The sequence below is a fragment of the Lissotriton helveticus genome, chromosome 7 (genome assembly GCF_964261635.1).
Source record: "Lissotriton helveticus chromosome 7, aLisHel1.1, whole genome shotgun sequence".
Classification (NCBI taxonomy): Eukaryota; Metazoa; Chordata; class Amphibia; order Caudata; family Salamandridae; genus Lissotriton; species Lissotriton helveticus.
The window spans coordinates 1,409,045,001-1,409,065,244 of NC_136068.1; the positions used below are offsets into that span (position 1 = coordinate 1,409,045,001).

Genomic DNA, 20,244 nt, shown 5'->3' on the forward strand with positions numbered 1-20,244 from the left:
ATGACAGCTTGGATGGACAGGTCCTATCCCACTTCCAGGGCTGTGGCAGAGGAAAGAGTCCAAAAGCAGAGCATTTTCTTTTAAGTTAAAGTTTTAAAACAGTTTCTTCTGCTTAGTGTAACGAGAGTATGCACAACCATAAGGCATAAAGGTGTATTCCTCCTGAGCCTTGCATCCCTTTGGTACCTTGTGCTTTGTCATATAGCCCAAACCTCACACTGGAAGTAACCAGGTTCATCTTAGCAGCAGTAGAAGCGACTGATCAACTCTTACTGCATTAGTATTTAGCTGGGCAAAGCATCCTGGATGCTGCTATAGTGCCCAGGCCTTTCTTGATCACTGCTCTGTGTAAATACGCTCTACACAATAATGAAATAGAAAGATTAAAGTGTGATTACTTCTTTCTACGAAATATGGTGCAAAGCCAACCGTGCGTCCTCTGTGGAGAGCACCTCTCTTGTTCTCATGCGAGGTGTCAGTCTGTTTACCTGGAAGGCGACCTGGGAGGTGTATGTCAGTTTATCACATTCGAAGAGGCCTCTGGTGGTGTACTGGAACACAGAGAAGGTGATGCTGTCAATGAGGTTCGCAACCCGCTGCTTCAGGACCTCGTCGGGAAGGGACTTCTGAACAGCCTGCTGGAACACAACGCTGAAAGCCTGGAAAGAAAAAAAAGAGCATGTGAGCACTGGAGTGGCATTTTTTCCAAATTGCCTCTGAATCTGGGGGATATATGATACTATTCAAGCATTGCACCACTTCCGTTTTGGTAATTATTCAAAGTAAATAACTAATGCTTTAACAAAAGCCCAATCAGCAAATGGCATTGCTGGTTTGTTGATGAGGCTAACCTATAGAAGGCAAATACCCTCCCTCAGACGATTTACAAACAGCTGAGACGGATTGGAACTGCGTACACCAGACTTACGAGATTGGTACGAACAACTTTCAACTTTCGCCTGCAATTCAGAACAATTCCCTGTAGGAGGGTGAGGGCAATGATTTGAATGTCCTACACAAGACCTATTTGGATTATAACTGAAAAAGTGTGAACAAAGAAGAGGGAACTGCACCATAGCGAATACAAGAACTGGAAATTTGTGATTCACAATTATTGGCAGAGAAGGAACGGGTCCATTTGTAGAATTTTTTTTTTACTTAAATCTATGAAGCATGGAATAGAAAGGAATCGACATAAAGGACTCACAGTTGTATAATCTGATATAAATCATTTATATGTGTGTAATCAGCATCAATTAGTTGCAATAATTTGAGTTTGCATGTTCAGCTGTTTACCTCTGGATTAATTTTCCAATTCAGGATTGTTACGCTGATGTTGCATACGTTTTGTCCTGGACTAGAGAAATGTTTGGCAATTGGATCCTCTTCATTTCTCTGTCTGGTGCTGTGACAGTGCCGTTCATATCTAACATACCATGAATAGTAAAACTGGCATGCAGAACTATGGCATCGTCATAAGTCTTTTTACACTTTCTATTGAAATCATGTTCTTGCAATGTACCTTGTATTTAGTATCTACTTCGCATCTTTGTGCACTATTAAAGCATTACGGAGTGTGTCGGCAGACGCCTTTGGCAATGTCCCTTGTTCTTGAGTTGTCTACTCTTCAAATGTTGTGCGAGACCTATTCCATACTGAGTATGACGTTTCTAAAGAGAGAGGGCAAATTAGGGCTTGCATCTCTCTCGGAATCCACAATCATGTTTTGTAAGATAGCAAACTTTCTGCAAAGTTTTGCTCCATCTTCTTTTAAACTGAAATCCATTCGACATGGTAAGATCTTCTTAATTAAAAAGTACACAATTTAATTCAGTTGTAGAGTTTTACACCTTTTTACTATTTGCTCGGATGGTGCACATTTTCAAATTGACATTGCACCTTCTTTCCCAAAATACTAACAGCAATTTCCCTTGCAAAAGAAGATGTTTTAAAGAAATGCAATAATTAGTCAAATATTTCATCCTGTTTGTAAAACTTGTAACGCATTTCAGGAGTTTTTTTTATAAACAAGCTACACTTTTTAAACGTTATAATAATTACCTAAATGTTTCAAAAGTCCATATTGCGATTGAAAGGGTTCAAACAGTGAAACAGGTTTCAATATCACTTTCTCTTTAAAGGAGGCCTCCCATTCTACGAGGAAGTAATACATTGCAGTTTATAAAGCGGTGATGTGCAAAAGAGACGCTTGGGGATCACGAGTCCTGCAGTAGATCACTGCCCGCTCAAGGCAGCTATCGCTTCTACAAGTATCACCATCGTCATTTGCTAAGTTTGTTATACCAGAAAGTCAATTACACACCTTGCCACAATCATGCAGGTAGTAATGGGATAACTCCGCATAATAGGATACTCCAAGAGAAATTTGAAATTGTCAGAGCTCTGACGATCATGCAGCTGTAAGATCAAGATTATGCTTTGCACACCTTGAAATGGGAGATATCACACTACAAGCACGTGCAATTTTCCAATTCCAAGACGCACAAACAGGGCATGTTTGCTATGTGACTACCTGAAATGCAGCAGGCTTTACATGCCTAAAACCAGGAGTTTGTACCTTGATTCGGTATTTGCAGAATCATTGGGCCCGATTCACAGAACTAACTTAAGACAAAATCCTAAACTTACTACCATTTTCGTATTCACAGAAGACACTTACTCATTTTGGTATTCACAGAAGACACTTACTCATTTCGGTATTCACAGAAGTTAGGAGTCCTAACTTTAGGACTCCTAAATGCCTTCTGTGAATACCGAAAGTCTTAAAATTAGGATTTTTCTCAGTTTAGTAGTAGTAAAGTTAGAACTCCTAACTTTAGGACTCCTAAATGCCTTCTGTGAATACCGAAAGTCTTAAAATTAGGATTTTTCTCAGTTTAGTAGTAGTAAAGTTAGGACTCCTAACTTTCAGACTCCTAAATGCCTTCTGTGAATACCGAAAGTCTTAAAATTAGGATTTTTCTCAGTTTAGTAGTAGTAAAGTTGAGAAACATCCTAATTTTAAGACTTTCGGTATTTACAGCAGGCATTTAGGAGTTCTAAAGTTAGGACTCCTAACTTCTGTGAATACCAAAATGAGTAAGTGCCTTCTGTGAATACCAAAATGAGTAAGTGCCTTCTGTGAATACCAAAATAGTAGTAAGTTTAGGATTTTGTCTTAAGTTAGTTCTGTGAAACGGCCGATAGACTTTAGACAGAACGAGTATAATGGCCACTCCTGGGATCTTAGCCCCTTGCATAATTTTCCGAATACTTTAACACATTTGGCTGACATCGCGATCTTGTGGAATCACACGTCTCCGAGATTCTTTTTTTTAGCGTCAAAAAGATATGCCATAAATTGGCCACCACCCTCTGCACTTAGTTACCTGGAGTTTATACTTCTTCTAATTCACATGGTAGAAAAGAATATGCATTCTTTAGGAGGTTTGCACCCTTTTGTTTCTAGGCCAGCACACAGTCAAAATACTGAACATGTAATATTAATCTGGAGAAAACAAGAAAAAAAAATCACATTTGGGATTCAAAATTGGTTAAGGTTTTCAATAAGTGTGCCTTGGATAGACTGTTCCCATGAGAACTGATTTGCATATGGCTGGGTCTGAACTGGGGTGGTGAAGTAAGCTAAAGAATGATGAGGAATTCAACCCAGATCAATTAGTGACTGGGGGTGAGTGCCTAAAAAGTTTCAGTGCTCCGTCCATCATCTCCTTGTGCTTGCTACGATATGATACTGCACCTGCCATAAATAAAGCACTGTAAGTAGGGAGAAAGAATCCTAATTGCAGTTTTTCTTGCTGAACTCCAGGAAATAAGAAGAGGAAAGGACATTACAGCACACACAACGTGTTAAAAGGAGCGCAAGCAGGATCATCACAAGAGACAGAAAGAAACAAATATTTGGCAAAGATAGAAGGTCTGACCTTTGGGATCTTGTGGCTTTGCCAGTGCTTTTTTGAGATGTTGCACTGCATCAGCATTTTTTTTTGCTGATGCTGCGCAGCAATGGCCAAAAGGAAGAACAAAGAAAATTAAAAGGCACAGAAGAGCATTTTGTAAACACAAACGTTCTATGTCCTTTAAAAAATAAATGACATTACAAAAAGGGCCATGGGGAGATAGAGAAGCAAGTGCAATAGGCAGTTGGAGGCAAGCAACGATGAGTAGTCGGGGGGGGGGGTATAAAATAAAAATAAAGCTTGGGCGGGGGAGAAAAGAAGCACTTGAAAAGAGCAGCACAAAGACAAGGTGGCAAAGGTTGGTGTGGGAGAAGCACATGAGAGAGCTGGGAAACACATGAAGTGCTAAACCAAAAAGAAAACAAGCATTTGCATAGCTAATAGGTCTTGCCTTTGGGACCTTATTAAGAGATTATTAAAGAGATGCCTACACTCAGAGGTGTTGTTTAAGCGATGACACATTTAATATAGCATCCTTACTCCTAGCTTGACTGAAGAAGCAACCGTGTAAGTGAAGATTGGTTGGGTGTACAGTGCCATCAATATCACGATCGGCTAAGGAAAATAAGACCGGTCGTTAAAAAGGCACTTGTCGCTCCGGAAGTAAATGCATTAAAATGCTACTCTGCACCGAAAGTACCTGCTCAGCCACATTTGAACCGCCACTCAATCTTGGTGCACTTACTCTTTACTAATGAATATGTATGTCTACATCTGAGTTACTCCTGATCCAGTGTCATCTCGTAAGGCGCAAACAGGCCCAGACTGGCCATAGCAGGCACTGGGCAATCCCCCGGTGCGCCGCACAGGTGGGGCTGGTTTTGGGCCCCTAGGGGCCGTTTTTGTTACAGGGCCTTTTTTGCACCATAGCTGCAAAATCGGCCCTGTACCAAAATCGGATGAAAACCGGCCCCGGCAAAGAGCTCGGCGGCACCCACAACCCCCCCCGAGTGGGGAGGGGGGGCTGGCCGAGCACTTCGCCATGGCCGGTTGTGGTTCCCAGTCCGGCCCTGGGCGCAAAGACATGGATAGCTAGATGAAGACGAGATGAGGTCGTAAGCAATAAAAGCTCCCGATTTTATTAGCCTCTGAATTGAGGCACATATCAAATTGACTTTTCTTGGTAAGTGATATGAATGGTGCTAGTTTCATAAGTGGAGGCCATGCTGCCTCTCCAAAATAAAACGTGCTGCAATTTAATTAGTTAGCTGGGTTGCACAGACCAGCTTACTCCACTGGATAATCAAAGCCAACACCTCACAACTGTCAGACTATAAAAAAATGAGTAGCGTGTGCGTGAACGAAAAGAATTAAAAACAAGCATTTGCAATGGAATAGGTCTCGCATTTTCGAAACTCTGACCTATTGGCATTGTAAATGACAATACTTTTTATTTATGTGCACTTTGTACTTATAGTCGTTGCTTGCAGGTTTTCAAAACACAGAAATAAAAGGCATTGTCATTTACAATGCTAATAGCTCAAAATCTCGAAAATGCAAGAACTATTGAATTGCAAATGCTTGTTACCGTCAGTGGCATACGCCGGCAGGAAGATTTTTGAATGCAGATGTCCGCTTGGCCTTCAGGGATGGGTGAGAGTACGTACTTTACATCTAAAGCAGCTGGTAAGAAAAACAACCACCTCTTCTGTAATTCTTGGTGTCTAGAGAGGTAAGCACTTAAAGACAGAGCATTAGGATCAAAGTTAACGTTCATTTTGTAGGTGAGCGGAGGGCGCAGTGTGGCACAGCATGTGTGTATATATGGTTGGACAGACAGGCAAGGACGTCATTTCCCGTAGTACAAGCACTCCAAGTCATTTCCAACAAGTTACATCGCATAAAGGCGTATGAAGTAGATTTCTTCTATATTTCTTGGGAATAAACAAGTTAGGAAAATGTAGCCTCGACTCACTATAGCCCAGCAGAGTGTGTGGTTTGTGAGGGGCGTTGCACTCTCCGTCAATGCTCATTGCGCAGAGTTCAATGTTCCCTGGGTGCGCAGCTTGGGCCCACCCCTTTTCGTGAGGTGTGGATGGGTTGATATTATGTTGGTGGAATGACGACCCCTAATTCCAGTTGCACATAAGGCGCGTATACGACGTGTCTCAGGTTTGAGCTGGCAGGAGCCCACCAGACATTAACCGCCGGTGCCCCTGCCTCACACCTGGGCCGTAACAGCGAGTTGTGCTCAAACTGGAGTCTGTGCCCGACTTGGACTTCACTCAGAATTTGAGATTGGCATTTTAAATTCGATTAATGCCCCATCCGTAAATTAGGCTCGTTTCCTGAGTTATTCTAGTTTAAGACTGTGCTGTTGTTTCTCAATAGCTTGAGTGGGTTTGTTCAGCATCGATTTATGTCTGTGTGCTTGTTGCAGGGTAAGTGTGTTCTGCATCTTTTTAAGTCTCTGTGCAGCAGTGAGAATGAAAGCACTCGGAGGTCTGCTTGTCGGATAGATGGGAGGATCAGTCTAAAGCTGGGTCTTAGGAAAACTTTTCATGAAGATAATAAAAAAGCAACATGCAGGAATTAGTGAAAACCGTGACTTGAAGAAACGGTTCACAATCTCTCTTTCCTTCTGTTGCTTCCCTGTGAAATGGGTCCAAAAAAGAACAAGCCCGCGATTGGTATGCGCGCGCCACAGCGAGACATCTGGTTTCAATTCTCGCGCCCGTGTCTGGCCACGATAATTGAAACCACTTGGCGGCCGTGAGGGTAACCAACACTAATAGGCCATGGGCGGAGCACTGCGCCCGCCTTTGGCCAATTGTGTGCTGTCTTTGTTAAAAAGACGCACGCAAAGGCCAAAAGCTGGGCCAAAACAAATTGCACACGCACGAGCGTGTGCAATTCCTAGATTAGTTTTGAAACCCCCTAAAAGAAGTCTCTGGCTGCGCGAGCAGTGCTGCGCACTGCAACGCTAGGCGCAAGACCCAAAAAGCGCTGTCACTCTGTGCCAATGTAGTCCCATTAGACCTAAAGTGAAATATCAGCTGCAATTTGATAATCTTACTACTGGGAGCTTTTACATACAAAACCTCTCTACAGCAAAGTGTTTTTCGAGCACACTGTAGACGTTGACGGCATTGTAACATTGCAGGGATTCATTGTGCACCAAGCAACTGCTTATATATTAACCCCATGATGAAGACGGTCTCTTATTTATAACTGCCACAGAAGATAATCAACCATACCAGGAACAAAGTCAATTGATGTCTATTTGCTTGCTCTCGCAACAGTAGAAATGAAATTTTGAAGCAAGAGCACGACTATGCGCAACTCTAACAACACCCAGAGTCTATCACCCTGCCTTTGGACTGCTTAAAATAATCAGCACTTGTCTTGGTCCAAGGTTTAGACACAGAACAGTGCCTAAGGCTCACGATTATTCATTTCACACCGCAGTCTGCATGCTTAACATACAAGTGTCTGAGGCTTATCAATCAATCAATCAGGGAATTGTAAGCGCTGACGCACTGAGCATGCGTGCTGCCACCTTGCCTGGGACATGGGCGGGGATGGAGTGTGCGGCAGTACGGGTCTCCCGTGAGCTGAGGGAGCCTGCGTGGAGCGCACCCCGCAGAGAGAAGTCCCACTGAAGCCCACCCCGGCGCCGATGCGGTGAGTTGGGCTTAGTTGGAGGGAGGGGGGGTCTCTGTGCGCTCGTGTGTGTGTGTGCGGAGGGGGGGTGTCTCTGTATGTGTGTGTGCGTGTATGTGCGCTCGTGTATGTGTGTGCATGTGTGTGTGTGTCTCTGTGTGCGCATGCGTGTTTGAAAGCAGGGGGAGGTGTGGCTGTGTGGTACAGCTTTCCAGGAGAGGAGACAGGAGCTGGGCACAGCGAGCGCATTCACGTGCGCGTGGCCCGCTCAATTCCGAGCGCGTGGCCAGCTCCTGTCTCCTCTCCTGGAAAGCAGAGTCGGTGACAATAGGTTCTCTGGCGAGACCGCGCTTCGCGCGGTTAACGCCACGAGACCTAAAAAGGATGAGACACAGGAGCTGAGAAGGAGGCTTAAAATAAAAAAATAAATGCTTTCCCCTATTGGTGGTTTTGGTTTTCTTAACACGCATTCTCCAGAGCTATGGGAAAATAATTTCTTTACCCCTGTGTAGCTACAGCACTCAAAATTGGACTACTGTATGTGTGACCTATGATGAGAAGCCATTGTTAACATAAGATATCTTTGGTCACTAAGAAATACGCTTAAAAAAAGTCAAGAAGCATGAATTGTAAACACTACATTTATGCAGAGAAATGTGCTTCGGCAACTAAAATCGGTTGGCGTCCTAGTGATGTCCAATAGCAGCCCGTGCTTGAAGAACACATGCAGGTAGACTGTGACTCTTCTACAAAAAGACTGGAAAAGCAATGCAGGTCACAGCAAACAACAGTCAAACCTTGCCTGGCTAGAAGCAGCATCATCTCATAGAGCAAAAGTCTGGTAACCTGACACTGATCAACGTAGAACCAGAGCGGTATTCAAATAAAATGAAAATAAAACAAGAATTTAGGGACAGCTGTACTAAAGAATTTTGTGATTGCGCACCCTGCAACTTGCATAATCACTGGGTTTGTTACCGCAAAATCCCTATTTGGAAAGGAAGAAAGGAGTTGTCCTTAAAATTTGCAAATCAGTATTGTATGAGTCAATGTTTATTCACTGCAATTCTGGTCGCAAATCATTGAACAGGTACAAACTCCAAAAAGAGGTGATATATGATTTTCATAGGGAACACTGTCTAACCCCCAATATTTTTTACAAATATAAACTTTTTTTTAATGCAACACTGGTTACATCAAGGACAATGGGCTGCTTCTACGGCTGCTTCTACAAAAAAAGTTCCATTTGGAATCGAAAACATAGGGCTGGTGGTCTGCTTCTCCTCGAAGGCCATCATTCCTGTGTGTGTAGCCAATCAGAGGACTTCGCAAATAGAGACCTGTATAATTTGTTTTCTCTTATTTATTTATTTAGCTTTCAGAGCTAAACATTCTTTTTAAATGATATGGGGTATGCGTGTGTCATTAGAGAACCTGATCATGGAGGAGTCTGTTTTGCATTAGAATAAGTTCTTTCAAACTTTGAACATGATTACATCAGTTCCACCACTACGGATCGGGCACACGCTCCAATTTGAAATTTACGTAAGAAATTACGGGCCACTTGGAACACTTTAGTGTTTTAAAACACCACTAATATTTCGGAGGGACATAAATATCCTGCAATGCAGAATTAGCATTTTAGTTTATGCTAGCTTCTTAGACCGAGGTGTCATTATCGGTAACCAAGATTAAATAGTTATTGCCAGTAACGTTCCAAGCATGACCGCATGATGCAGTGTTACCAAGCACGGCGACTGAACCTCATATCAGAAGGTGCTACGGGTGAATAGTGCCATGATTTTAGGTGTTCTGAAAGAGGAACAGAGTAAGATTTACAGGGGAAGTGTCCCTGAACACACCTCATGCGCGTTCTCTTTGGAAACAGATGTACATAGTGAAATGCATGTCTTTGAAAGACCGGACATGATGCCATCTCGTAGTAAGACACTCGTTGCAAACAGAATGCCTTTAAGGCCTTCGAGTGTTTGTTGTCATAAGGGACCAATTCCTTTGAAAGTTTATGAAGCTATGAATTAGAATTACTTACCGATTCCTCTTGAAAATAAGCGTCTCAATGAAAGGCAGTTTAGATCTGCTTTTCACTCGAAATTAAAACTAAACCAAGAAACCAATAAATGTCCTTTTAGGGCTTTTCAATGCTTATTGGAGTAATGCATCTGTTTAATAGTGCACTGGGGACTTATTCACCACTGAGTGCCTTGGAGCAAACCTACCTTCAAGGAGAACTGGTACATCGGGTGGATTTTATTGAGGTCGTTCATTATAAAGTACAATAAGGACGCTCTGGCTGCAGCCGGGCGGTAGTGCTCTCTCGCCTCGTTGATCTTCGCTTCAGTCACTTTGGCTTCCAGCACCTTATGGGAGTAAAGGTTTACATATTTTATTTGAGAAGGTACAGATTATGCAAAATATGCATCAAAATCTCTGTGTATTTAAATATCCCTACAGAGTCGATTGAAGCTTTTGGGAGAGTGTAATTGATGGTGATATTCTTACACATAGTGCTAGAATTCGAATATCAGTCCAGAAATATGGACTCAGTTTTAATGAACAGTAATTGCTTGCGTTTCATCCTGCAGAAATCATGGATACCCCTTCAAGCTAGAGGTCTACCTGGATATCACATATCTTGTAAACGTAACATATTCCCTAAAAGCCACTGTCCATGTAGATAGCATGAATTACAGAATCAAATATCAAAATGTCCTGCAAACCCCTCTTAACGTTCCCTGACAAAGTCGGTATTTCTCTATGCAAGCGTCTTCCCATCATCCAAAAATACAAACCTGATCCTATTCCTCCTCATTAAACAAGCCTTGAGCATGATGGCTTTGCTTTCTCATCCAATCAATCCAATTCCTTGCTGTGGAAATTCCTTAACACAGGTGACACAGTCCAACTCCAAGAACATCACCACCAGCATCAACAAAACCAACCCTACAACCAATCAGTCTAGTACTTACTTCAGGAGTAGTAGTGAGGCAATGGGTTGGGTATTACTGGCCAAAAAAACTTTGCAACCTTTTGGCAGCTTTAAACACAGCCATTCATCAAACCCTCACCTCAGTCAAGGACATCGAATAAATAAAACTAAAAAGGCTCACCCTCTTGCCCTGTGATGAATAGTAATTAGCTGAAATGAACTCATCTGGATACCCACTCCTAGTCACCTTTAGTCAAACCCAGTGCTGCTCAATTTCTGCACTGAGGCTCTATAAGCACTGGTTACTCAACAAGGAATCCTCCTCTGCTAATATGGTAACAACACAAAATAATAGATCCGAGTTACACAGGACAACAACATCCAGCATCCTCGACACAGCCTCATAACATATCCAAACCTGGATATTTTTGATAGCGGCAGAGGTAATGCTGTATACTCAGCTGGCCTCCCTGATATCACACTGGTGCCACTGAAAGTGGTCATGGTGAAACCCATTCAATCATCAACCACTGGAAATATCAATACTACTATACCATAAAACAGCTCCTTTTTTGTTTTTTATTTCCAGGAAGCAGTAATTTACAGTCTATTCTTAAATACACACACAAATCCGAAGAAAAACGAGAAAAAAAGAACGTAACGCAATCATTCAGAAGGACATAATAACCAAATACATTACATAATTTAGATATGCTACAAAAACATATGTAAGAAAAGGTAAAAAAATACATAAATGAAGACCCAGGCTACCCGACCGAATGTTCAACAATGCTATTTCAACTACTGTTCCATCAGCGGCCCCCAGACTAGCCGACCCCTTTCCTTCCCTCTCCTACGCTTACATTTATACAATGCCATCTCTAAATTGAACACATGAAAAAGTCTGGCATACCACTCCTGATTTGTCGGAGGGTCATCATCCTTCCACTTGGAAGCAATCATTATACTAAAGATGGCTGTTGCCATGAAGCAAAGATAAACTTGGGTCAATTCTAGTTGTAGACTCTCGTCAAAACCAAATAGCAACAAGGTTGAAGTTAATTGGACTGCCCGACCCAAGTTTTGACATAGAAACATTTCAATCCCCCCCTTCAATGCATCTAGTGTACAGCAATCGGAAAACATGTGAACCATGTCGGCCAGGCCCTGTCCATACCTTGGGCACTTATTATTATCCATTTTCCCCCACGCCCACAGTTTAGCCGGCGTAAAATAGAGTCTAAATACCGTTTTAAAGATTTGGGCCTTAAAGTTAGCTGATAAGAATACTTTTTAAGACAGTTCTAATGATCTGAACAGATCTACATCCTGGTTATCCAATTTGACCGCCCACCCACTTTCTACTTTAGCTTTTTCATCAGGATTGGCCTCCATCAACATTGCGTACAGATCCTTAACTCAGTGCTGTCTTTTAGTTAGGCAGTCTAAAAGCGGAATACGAGCAAGGCAAATACGCTGTGAGACCACAGATTTGATTGACTCCCTTACTTGTATATATTTAAAAAGTGTCTTAGGATCTACCCCATATCTTTCCTGGAGCTCTCTGAATGGAACGACTCCATTCAAATCGGTGATATCTCCTATATTGCTAATTCCCGCCGGTTCCCAAGTTCTGCCTGTTTTGTCAAAAAGTGTGGCCGGGAAGACTGAGGAGCGCCATTAAAAAAATATCTCTGGATTTTTGGAATTTTTAAGGTTTTACTAACCTTCCTCCAAACATTCAAGGCTGCTCTTAGGGATTTGAAGCACGTTTTCTTATAGTAACTTCCCTCCAGCTGCCTCAGAACCAACCCTGGTGCTAGATCTCCAATGTCTAATTCATAGATAGATGGCGGGATCTCCCTGTCCAAATCTACTACCATATCCTAGCCCCAAGCTTTTGATCTAAATAAAATAGTCATTTGCTGCAGCGTTACCGCCCAGTGATAAAATGAAAGATTAGGGACTGTAGTAACGTCATTAATTCCACCGACCTCCTAATCTTCTTGTATCACCATATGAATTGAGAAAAAAGCCCCTCTACCTTTTTGAATACAGAATGTGAGGGTTCTAAAGGTATGCAACGGAGAAGATAGAAACATTTAGAAAACATTGTCATCTCTATGACATTGGCTCTTCCAATAATGGATAGATGAAAATTATCCATTCTCTTCAAATCTCCCCCCATTTTTTTTAAAAAAGGGGCCGAATTTCTATCCCAGATTGTCCCAACTTCCGGCGCAATCGTTATCCCTAGATAGTGGCAGCCTCCATCCTCCGAGGATCCTGACATTGCATGGTCCTGGCACAAATAACTTGTGTTTTATCAGTATTTAAGCTATAACCTGACTGCCTTCAAAATTCTGAGGCCAGCATTTCAATCCTACCTATTGCGCCTAGTGGGTCGGGGGTGCCAACCGCAATGTCGTCGGCATAGGCTAGCACCTTGGTATTGTAGCCCTGAACCACTATCGGTTTGATTGCCTGGTCATTCAGCATAGCTCTAATTAAGGGGTCTTTATAGAGCTCAAAGAGGATAGGGGAGCAGGGTCAGCCCTGCCTCGCACCAGGAGTGATCTTAACCCTACCCGACTCCCTCTACATTAGCTGTATTTTTGTGTACACTTGAACATACATTGCTTGAATGGCAGTTAATATTCGATGGCCAAAGCCATTAGATCTTAAGTTTTGCCACAAGTATGCCCATTCTACTTGATCAAACGCTTTTTGCACATCCAACAGTATCAAAGACATCTGTTCACCTGTGGCTTTGGCTATATCAAATAATGATATTACCCTTCGGACATGGTCAGTTGTTCCTCTGCCCAGAATGAAGCCATGTTGCCATGAGCTCACTAGGGAAGCAATTATCTTTGAAAGTCTGAGCGCAATAATCTTAGAGCATATTTTCTCATCAGTATTCATTAATGATATTGGTCTATATGAGGCAGCATCCTTTCCCTTCTTCAAAAAGATCACTATATTGGTCTCCTGCCATGATTGGGACGGGATCCCCCTAGAAATAAGTCCAGCAGAAGAGGGGCCGGTTCTATCTGTAAGGCTTTATATATCTCCATCGGAATTCCATCCGGACTCGACACCTTGCCTGAAGCCATCAAGTGCAATGCCTCAGGGACCTCCTTCCAAGAGATGTCTTCTTATAACTCCGAGATCAGAGGGGGAAAATTCCCTGTTACTGCACATGATATCATTGGTCCAGAATCCCTAGAGCAGAGCCATACAGATCTTGGCAAAAATCTATGATTATTTTTAACATGTCTGAAAGATCTGTAGCTATCTTGCCATCCTTACCTCTTAACTTTAAGATGTTATTTGCTGTTGCCCTTTGTTTTAGTTGGAGTGCCAAATGTTTTCCCGTCATCTCTCCGTACTCATAGTTATCCCGCATGCCAGTTTGGAACCTTTCCACCACTTTTTTATTGAAAATTCTATTAATTTTAGGCTTGATCCTAATTACTTTTAACTCTAAGGGGCCGATTCCGATTCGGTAAAATCCCTTACAAATAGCCGTACGGAGCATATTTCCCGTACGAATCGTACCCTTAAATGTCCCTGTACGTACGATGAATTACGATTCGGACCCAAAGCAGATCTCCGTACGAATCGTACGAAAGACCATGCGACTTAAAAATCCGTACGAATCACATTCGGAACACGCAGTACACGACGTCCGGACGGATCAAAGCAGCATTTTACGACCCAGCAGGTACGATTCGTCTCATCAACACTCCGTACGACTCTTTTTCTATGGGAGCTCAAAACGTCCGGGAAACCGTGTATGATACGGACCCCCCCCCCCGGTATGATTGCAGGGGTACGGTGCATACACCCCATGATTGCAGGGGTACGGTGCGTAGGGGTATGGTGCGTACACCCCATGATTGCAGGGGTATGGTGCGTACACCCCATGATTGCAAGGGTACGGTGCGATTGTGTGGCTCTCCGTACAAATCGCTCATACGCGAGGTTTTCTGTACGAATCGCGTTCTCATTCCCCGGTCCGGATCGTACTTGTCGGGTCATACAGCATGTTTACGATTCGTATGGTTCACTGTGAGGGTCCGTGTCATACGGATTTTTCCTTGCTTTTCGTACGGTACGCAACAATTCAGTCGTATATTTTTCAAACGAATTGTACTACGCGATTCGGACGGAATTGTACGAGTCGTACGGAATGGGCTACAGATTCGATTTGGTCGTACGATTGGTTTACCGAATCGGAATCGGCCCCTAAGTGAGTTTGCAGATCCGCCTGTTTTTGAACAATGGCTGTCATATGCTGTTCCTCATAGTTACTAAGCTCCTACATGAGTGCATATATTTTATCTATCTGTTTTTTTCCTATAAAATCCACCAAAGCTTATTTTTTCTCACCTGAGTCCTGCTTTAAATGCGTCCCAAACGTTTTCTCTCGATGTGCTGAACCTCTTTATATAAAAAACTTGCCGGGTCCAACCAATAATGTGATCTATAAATCCTTCAGTAACTAATAGTTTCTTATCAAAGGTACACTTAGTAAATACCTTTGCATAACCCGGGGCCTCAATATCCAACACCAGAGGGTTATGATCTGACAGGACCTTAGGTAATCTCCTAACATGTGCTCCCTCCATAAAAGAGGCTGAAGCAAAAAAATAATGAAGCCTAACGTACTTCCTATGCGGTCATGAAAAATAAGTGAACCCCGGGTCCCCTGCTTTTTTACATGACCACATATGTACCAACCCATGGCTGGCCGAGAGTGCCTTTAATGCTTTAAAAACTTGGGACTTCCTCCCCTTGTACCCTGACCTAGTTGAAACACATGCGTCGAGATGGCTATTGAAAACAGCTCCAATGCTTTTACATTCAGAGCAGTGTCCTGCTTAGGACGTGGAACGTGACGTAATAGGCAATTTGGACAAACTAACCAGACTATGTTGCAAGAAAACTCCCTTTCTCCAGTGGCGTCCTAAACACCTGCTGTGACTCCCCTTGCAGACTTATAATTGAGACGAATTTTAAAGAGCACACAAATGCAGGCCTACATTGCTAATGCTTCAATAATGTGGAATGACCTACTTAAGAAAATCCAGCTATCGCCTTCTACTTTAGTCTTCATAAAATATGTGAAATACCTCCAACCATGTTCCTGTGCCCCCAGGATTGATCGCTTTCCTCCCATCTCAGACCTTTCCAACATGAATCCTGAAACCTTCCACATGGATCACGTATTTTAGTAGCTATGTATCGTGCTCAAAGCTCTCTTGAGCTTGGTCCACAGCATATATATTGCACCTACTGACTGTAGAAATGCTACTCCGTAAGTAATGCAGCAAAAGTGTTAACAAGGAGAATTGAGACATCTGTATCTTGTCTTCAAAGTATAACAAAAAGGTCGACAAAGAAAAAAACACATTTAGCAGGCCTGTGTTTGAGTGACTTTAATAGGAAATGCGTTCTCCTGGCGATATATCAAACACTGAGAAAGCCAACAGGTATGGCTTTAATTGTGTTAACACATGGAAACAGCAGGTATTCATTCGCAAAATATATTTAGCACATTAAAGTCAACCTTATTGTCTTTGGAAATGTTTGGGAAGAAAGCATCAAGAAAATAATTTGTGTCTTCCTAGAATGCATTGAGGTGATAAACCATTGTGATGTTTAGGTACACATTTTAATGTGAAACGGTCCCTCAAGTACTCCAATGGCAGAACTTCCTAGAAGGCAGAATGATACACCAAACAGCCAGTAGTGAGAGAGTAATACTCCACAGGGCATAGCCTTTGCCCCATTCTATGTATATTTTAAAGAATTGGCCAAAATAAGTCATAAAGACAACTGCGCTGTCATGTCACACCAAATATGTAATGGGCTTGAACACATAAAATATGTACATACAACAATAACTGTTTAGTGAGTAAAAATATTATGTTGTTAAAGGGGAGTTAATTATTTTCTATTTCACAGTCTTTGAGCTGCTGAGATGAATGTTTTAAAACACTTACAAATTTAGGACTGCTCTAACACAGAGGTAGGTAAGCGGGCAGGGAGAACTAGTAAGGGGTTTTAGTATTGAGGGAAGTGTAGAGTTAAGGAATAGTAAAGGTTTGGTACTTTTCAGGAATAGATAGCACTAAGGGGTAGTAGTGGCTTTCAGAGTTTAGGGATGGGTCAGATTAAGGGGTACTAATCATCTTTTATGGTTCAGGAATAGAAAGCTTTAAGGGGGTATTAAGGTTCATGGAAGAGTAGTCTTAAGGGATAGTATTCTCATGCCTATCAACAGTACCTAACATAGCACAATCTTACATACAGAAAATGATATTTCTTTCTAAAGTTTTGCATCCTTAGGGTGCAGGCCATCTCCAAAATCGTGTTTGTGGGCCACATGTATCAAGCATTTTGGTATGTATCAAACCCAAATTGAGATATGGTAGCATGTTACCGAACAGCAATTTTGGTTTGCAGGCCCAATACCGATTCAGTATTTGAAAGGGGCATCCCTTCCAAATATCGATTCAGAATGGTATGTTTGCGACCGAATTCCAATTGCAAAACATTAACAATTTACTGACTACCGAAGTGCAGTGGTAATGAATCTGCAAATGGGAAGGGGTCCTCTCGGGACGACATTCCATTTAGGAATGAAAAAAAAAGTTTTTTAAGAGAAGGCAGTGGTCCATGGGACAACTGCTTCTTAAACAAACAAGCGAAAAATAAAATACATTTTTCTTTTCAAACACTTGCTGTTTTTCTTTAAGGCAAACTGGTTGCATTAAAAAAAAACACTGGTTTATTTAAAAACAATCACAGACATGGTGGTCTGCTTCCTAATAGGTCACAAATTGTGATCACCTTATTAATATTCATAAGGTAGGTTGATTTACAACCCACTAGGAATCACTAAATGAAACACTGTGAGATCCATAAATTAGGAATAGCGATTTCCTAATTGAGATGTGCAGAAAATTATAATTAGGTAATCGTTAATCCTAATATTTATGCAACCAGTGCGGGTCGCTGTGGGAGTGCTGCAGGGTGGTGGGGCAGGGTGGGGGAGGGGGGAAGTGGAGTTCGACATACGACGGACAGGAGGCGATGCAGTATGCGTAAGATAAATAGTTTTTTTAATTTATTTAATTACTTATCTTACGCGCGCTGCATCGCCGAGTTGGCGATGCATTGTGCAAGGTAAATTGTTTTATTTAATTACTTAACTTACTCCTGTCCATCGTATGTCGGACTCTACTACCCCCCCCCACCTCTTCCCCTTCCCCGCCCACCCGCAGCACTCCCACGGCGAGCCGCCACTGGATGCAGCTGGGCCTGTGTTCCTATAGCTCTGCATGAAAATATTGACCTTGATTTCAAACTTCCATTTGTCACCTCCTTTTTTCCTTCCTTGTTCCCTTTTCTTTTCGTCGAAATTTACCATCTAAGGGGCTCTTATTTACCATCCCCCTGGGCATTCCAGCAACTGGTGTTCAGCATTACCTGACTATTTGGCTCTACATGTTTAACAGGCAGCCAATTTTACTTTGCTTGGTGACATCAGCCTACATCTTGAGGATCCCAAAATCAACCTAGACTCGACCTTCATAGACGATTTGAGCTCACTGAATCTTTCCCTTCTTAATTCTGCCGCTACTCATATGGCGGGCCACCTCCTAGACACCATTTTTTCCAATCTCTCCACCCTTTTCGTTGACCCTTTGTTCCAACTTAGTTGGACTGATCATTATGCAGTACCGTTTAATATCCTAGGCCCCTGTTCTCTCATTATTCAACCTCCACCGCACCCCACAAACAGACACTGAGCTAAATTGGACCTGTCTGAGCCTAATAATTGAATCCTTAACACAATTCCTACCCACAACTTCAATCCTGATGCCGATCAAATCGCTGTGCATCAATGGCTACTGGAGGCTACTGACGCAATTTTGCCTTTAGCACCCATAACACTACGCAGATTATGACCCCTGTAAAATCTTAGAAAGGGGCTGGAGGCAGCACTATGCATCTGAGGCCAAGGCAGAGTATGTTGATGCCTTGAAAAAATATCATGCCTCCTGCAAATTTGCCCGGGCATCCTACTACACAGAGAAGATCACCAACGCCCAACACTGCCAATAGACTATGTTTAGAGTGGTGAATGAACTTTAAGCAGCTAGCACCTTTACATCACCACCCTCCCTTTCTCAACAACAGTGTGGTGAGCTATGCACCTTTTTCCTAAACAAAGTAAAGTTAATCAATCACCAGTTAGAAGCAGATGATCCCACTCTAGTGAGTCCTCCATCTGCTGCCACTGAAGCACTTGTCTATAAATCTAGCGATAATCCAGAAGAACCCCTGGAAATCAAGGCCTGGTCTTATTTGGATTTAGCTTAATTGCATACTTTATTTGATAATATCAAGTCTGGCTCTCCGATGGATCTCCTTTCCCTGTCTTAACTCAGACTGACTGACAATGCTGCCCTAACAGTAATTCTTCATCTCCTCAACTCCTTTTTGAGTACGGGCTATGTTCCCCAGCACTGGAAGCATGCCGTGGTGTTCCCTCTACTCAAGAAGAATGCTCTTGACCCTCTCTGCTGGTCCAACTTTCGGCATGTCTCCCCCTCCTCTCCCTTCCCTTTCTAAAATCCTAGAAAAGCATGCCAATACTCAACTCTCCTCTTTTGCCACTTCTGGTAATCTGCTTCATCTGTCTCAGTCCTGCTTCAGGGCAGGCCATAGTACAGAATCCGTCCTACTTGGAGTCATAGAACTCCTTGGGCAGGAATCAGACTCCAGTGGGACGGCTGCCCTTAAGTGCGGCTTTCAACACAGTGTCCTGCTGGACAGATTGGAGGCACTAGGCATTGTTGACCTGGTCCTGAGGTGGATGTCTTCTTCTCTGAAAGATTGTACTTTCCAGGTCTCATCAGCTAATAACACATCCAAGACCCTCTCACTGATCTCTGGGGTTCCACCGGCTCCACTTTGAGTCCCCTGCTTTTTAACATTTTCCTTCGCCCTTTGATGGATGTGATCGAGGAGTCAGTACTCACCTCGTTCTCTTATGCTTATGATTACAGGATTATATTTTCATTATCGAATGCTCAGAACCTAGATCCTTCCCCCTCAGGCAAGGTTTGACTAATGTCGCCTGCTGGATGAACATAAATGCTTTAAAGCTTAATGGTAATAAGACAGAAGTCTTGATTCTGAGCAATAATTCCAAACTTAGGGCAGTTAACCACTGTCTTGTCTCTCTGGGACGCTTACCCACATCGGTTATTAAAGTTAAGAATCTTGGCTTCATTATTGATAAGAACCTTTCACTGAAGTGGCAGGTATCCAAACTCACAGCCTTCTGTTTTTCCATTCTCAAATGGCTTAAGAAAATCCTCCTTTGAATACCCAAAGAACAGTTTTGCAGGCCCTAGTAACGTCCAGATTGGCCTAAAAGAGTGTTCTGTGTCTGGGCAGCAATAAATCTGTGATCCGCCACTTGCAGATTATCCAGAACACTGCCGCCTGCCTTCTCTTTCGGTTGCCTACATACACGTCTGCCTCTCCTTTGCTCCATAAACTACACTGACTCAAGGTCTACAAGTGCATTAAATTCAAGGCCTTATGCTATATGTTTTGATCTAGGCACAGCCTCTCCCCTTCATACATCCAAGGTCTGATGTCACCCTATGTGTCCACCCGGCTGTTGAG

The 20,244-nt window shown here is 42.6% G+C and overlaps 1 protein-coding gene across 1 annotated transcript in view; it reads right to left on the reverse strand.

The window, feature by feature from the left end:
- The window catches only part of DNAH9 (dynein axonemal heavy chain 9), a 1,695,107-nt gene that overhangs the window by 521,162 nt on the left and 1,153,701 nt on the right, over nucleotides 1–20,244 (reverse strand). Inside the window, exons 57-58 of the mRNA XM_078654721.1 lie at nucleotides 9,821–9,961; nucleotides 489–659 (exon numbers count right to left, since the gene is read on the reverse strand). Of these exons, the coding sequence (XP_078510847.1) occupies nucleotides 489–659; nucleotides 9,821–9,961 (312 nt within the window). The remainder of the gene's footprint in view (nucleotides 1–488; nucleotides 660–9,820; nucleotides 9,962–20,244) is intronic.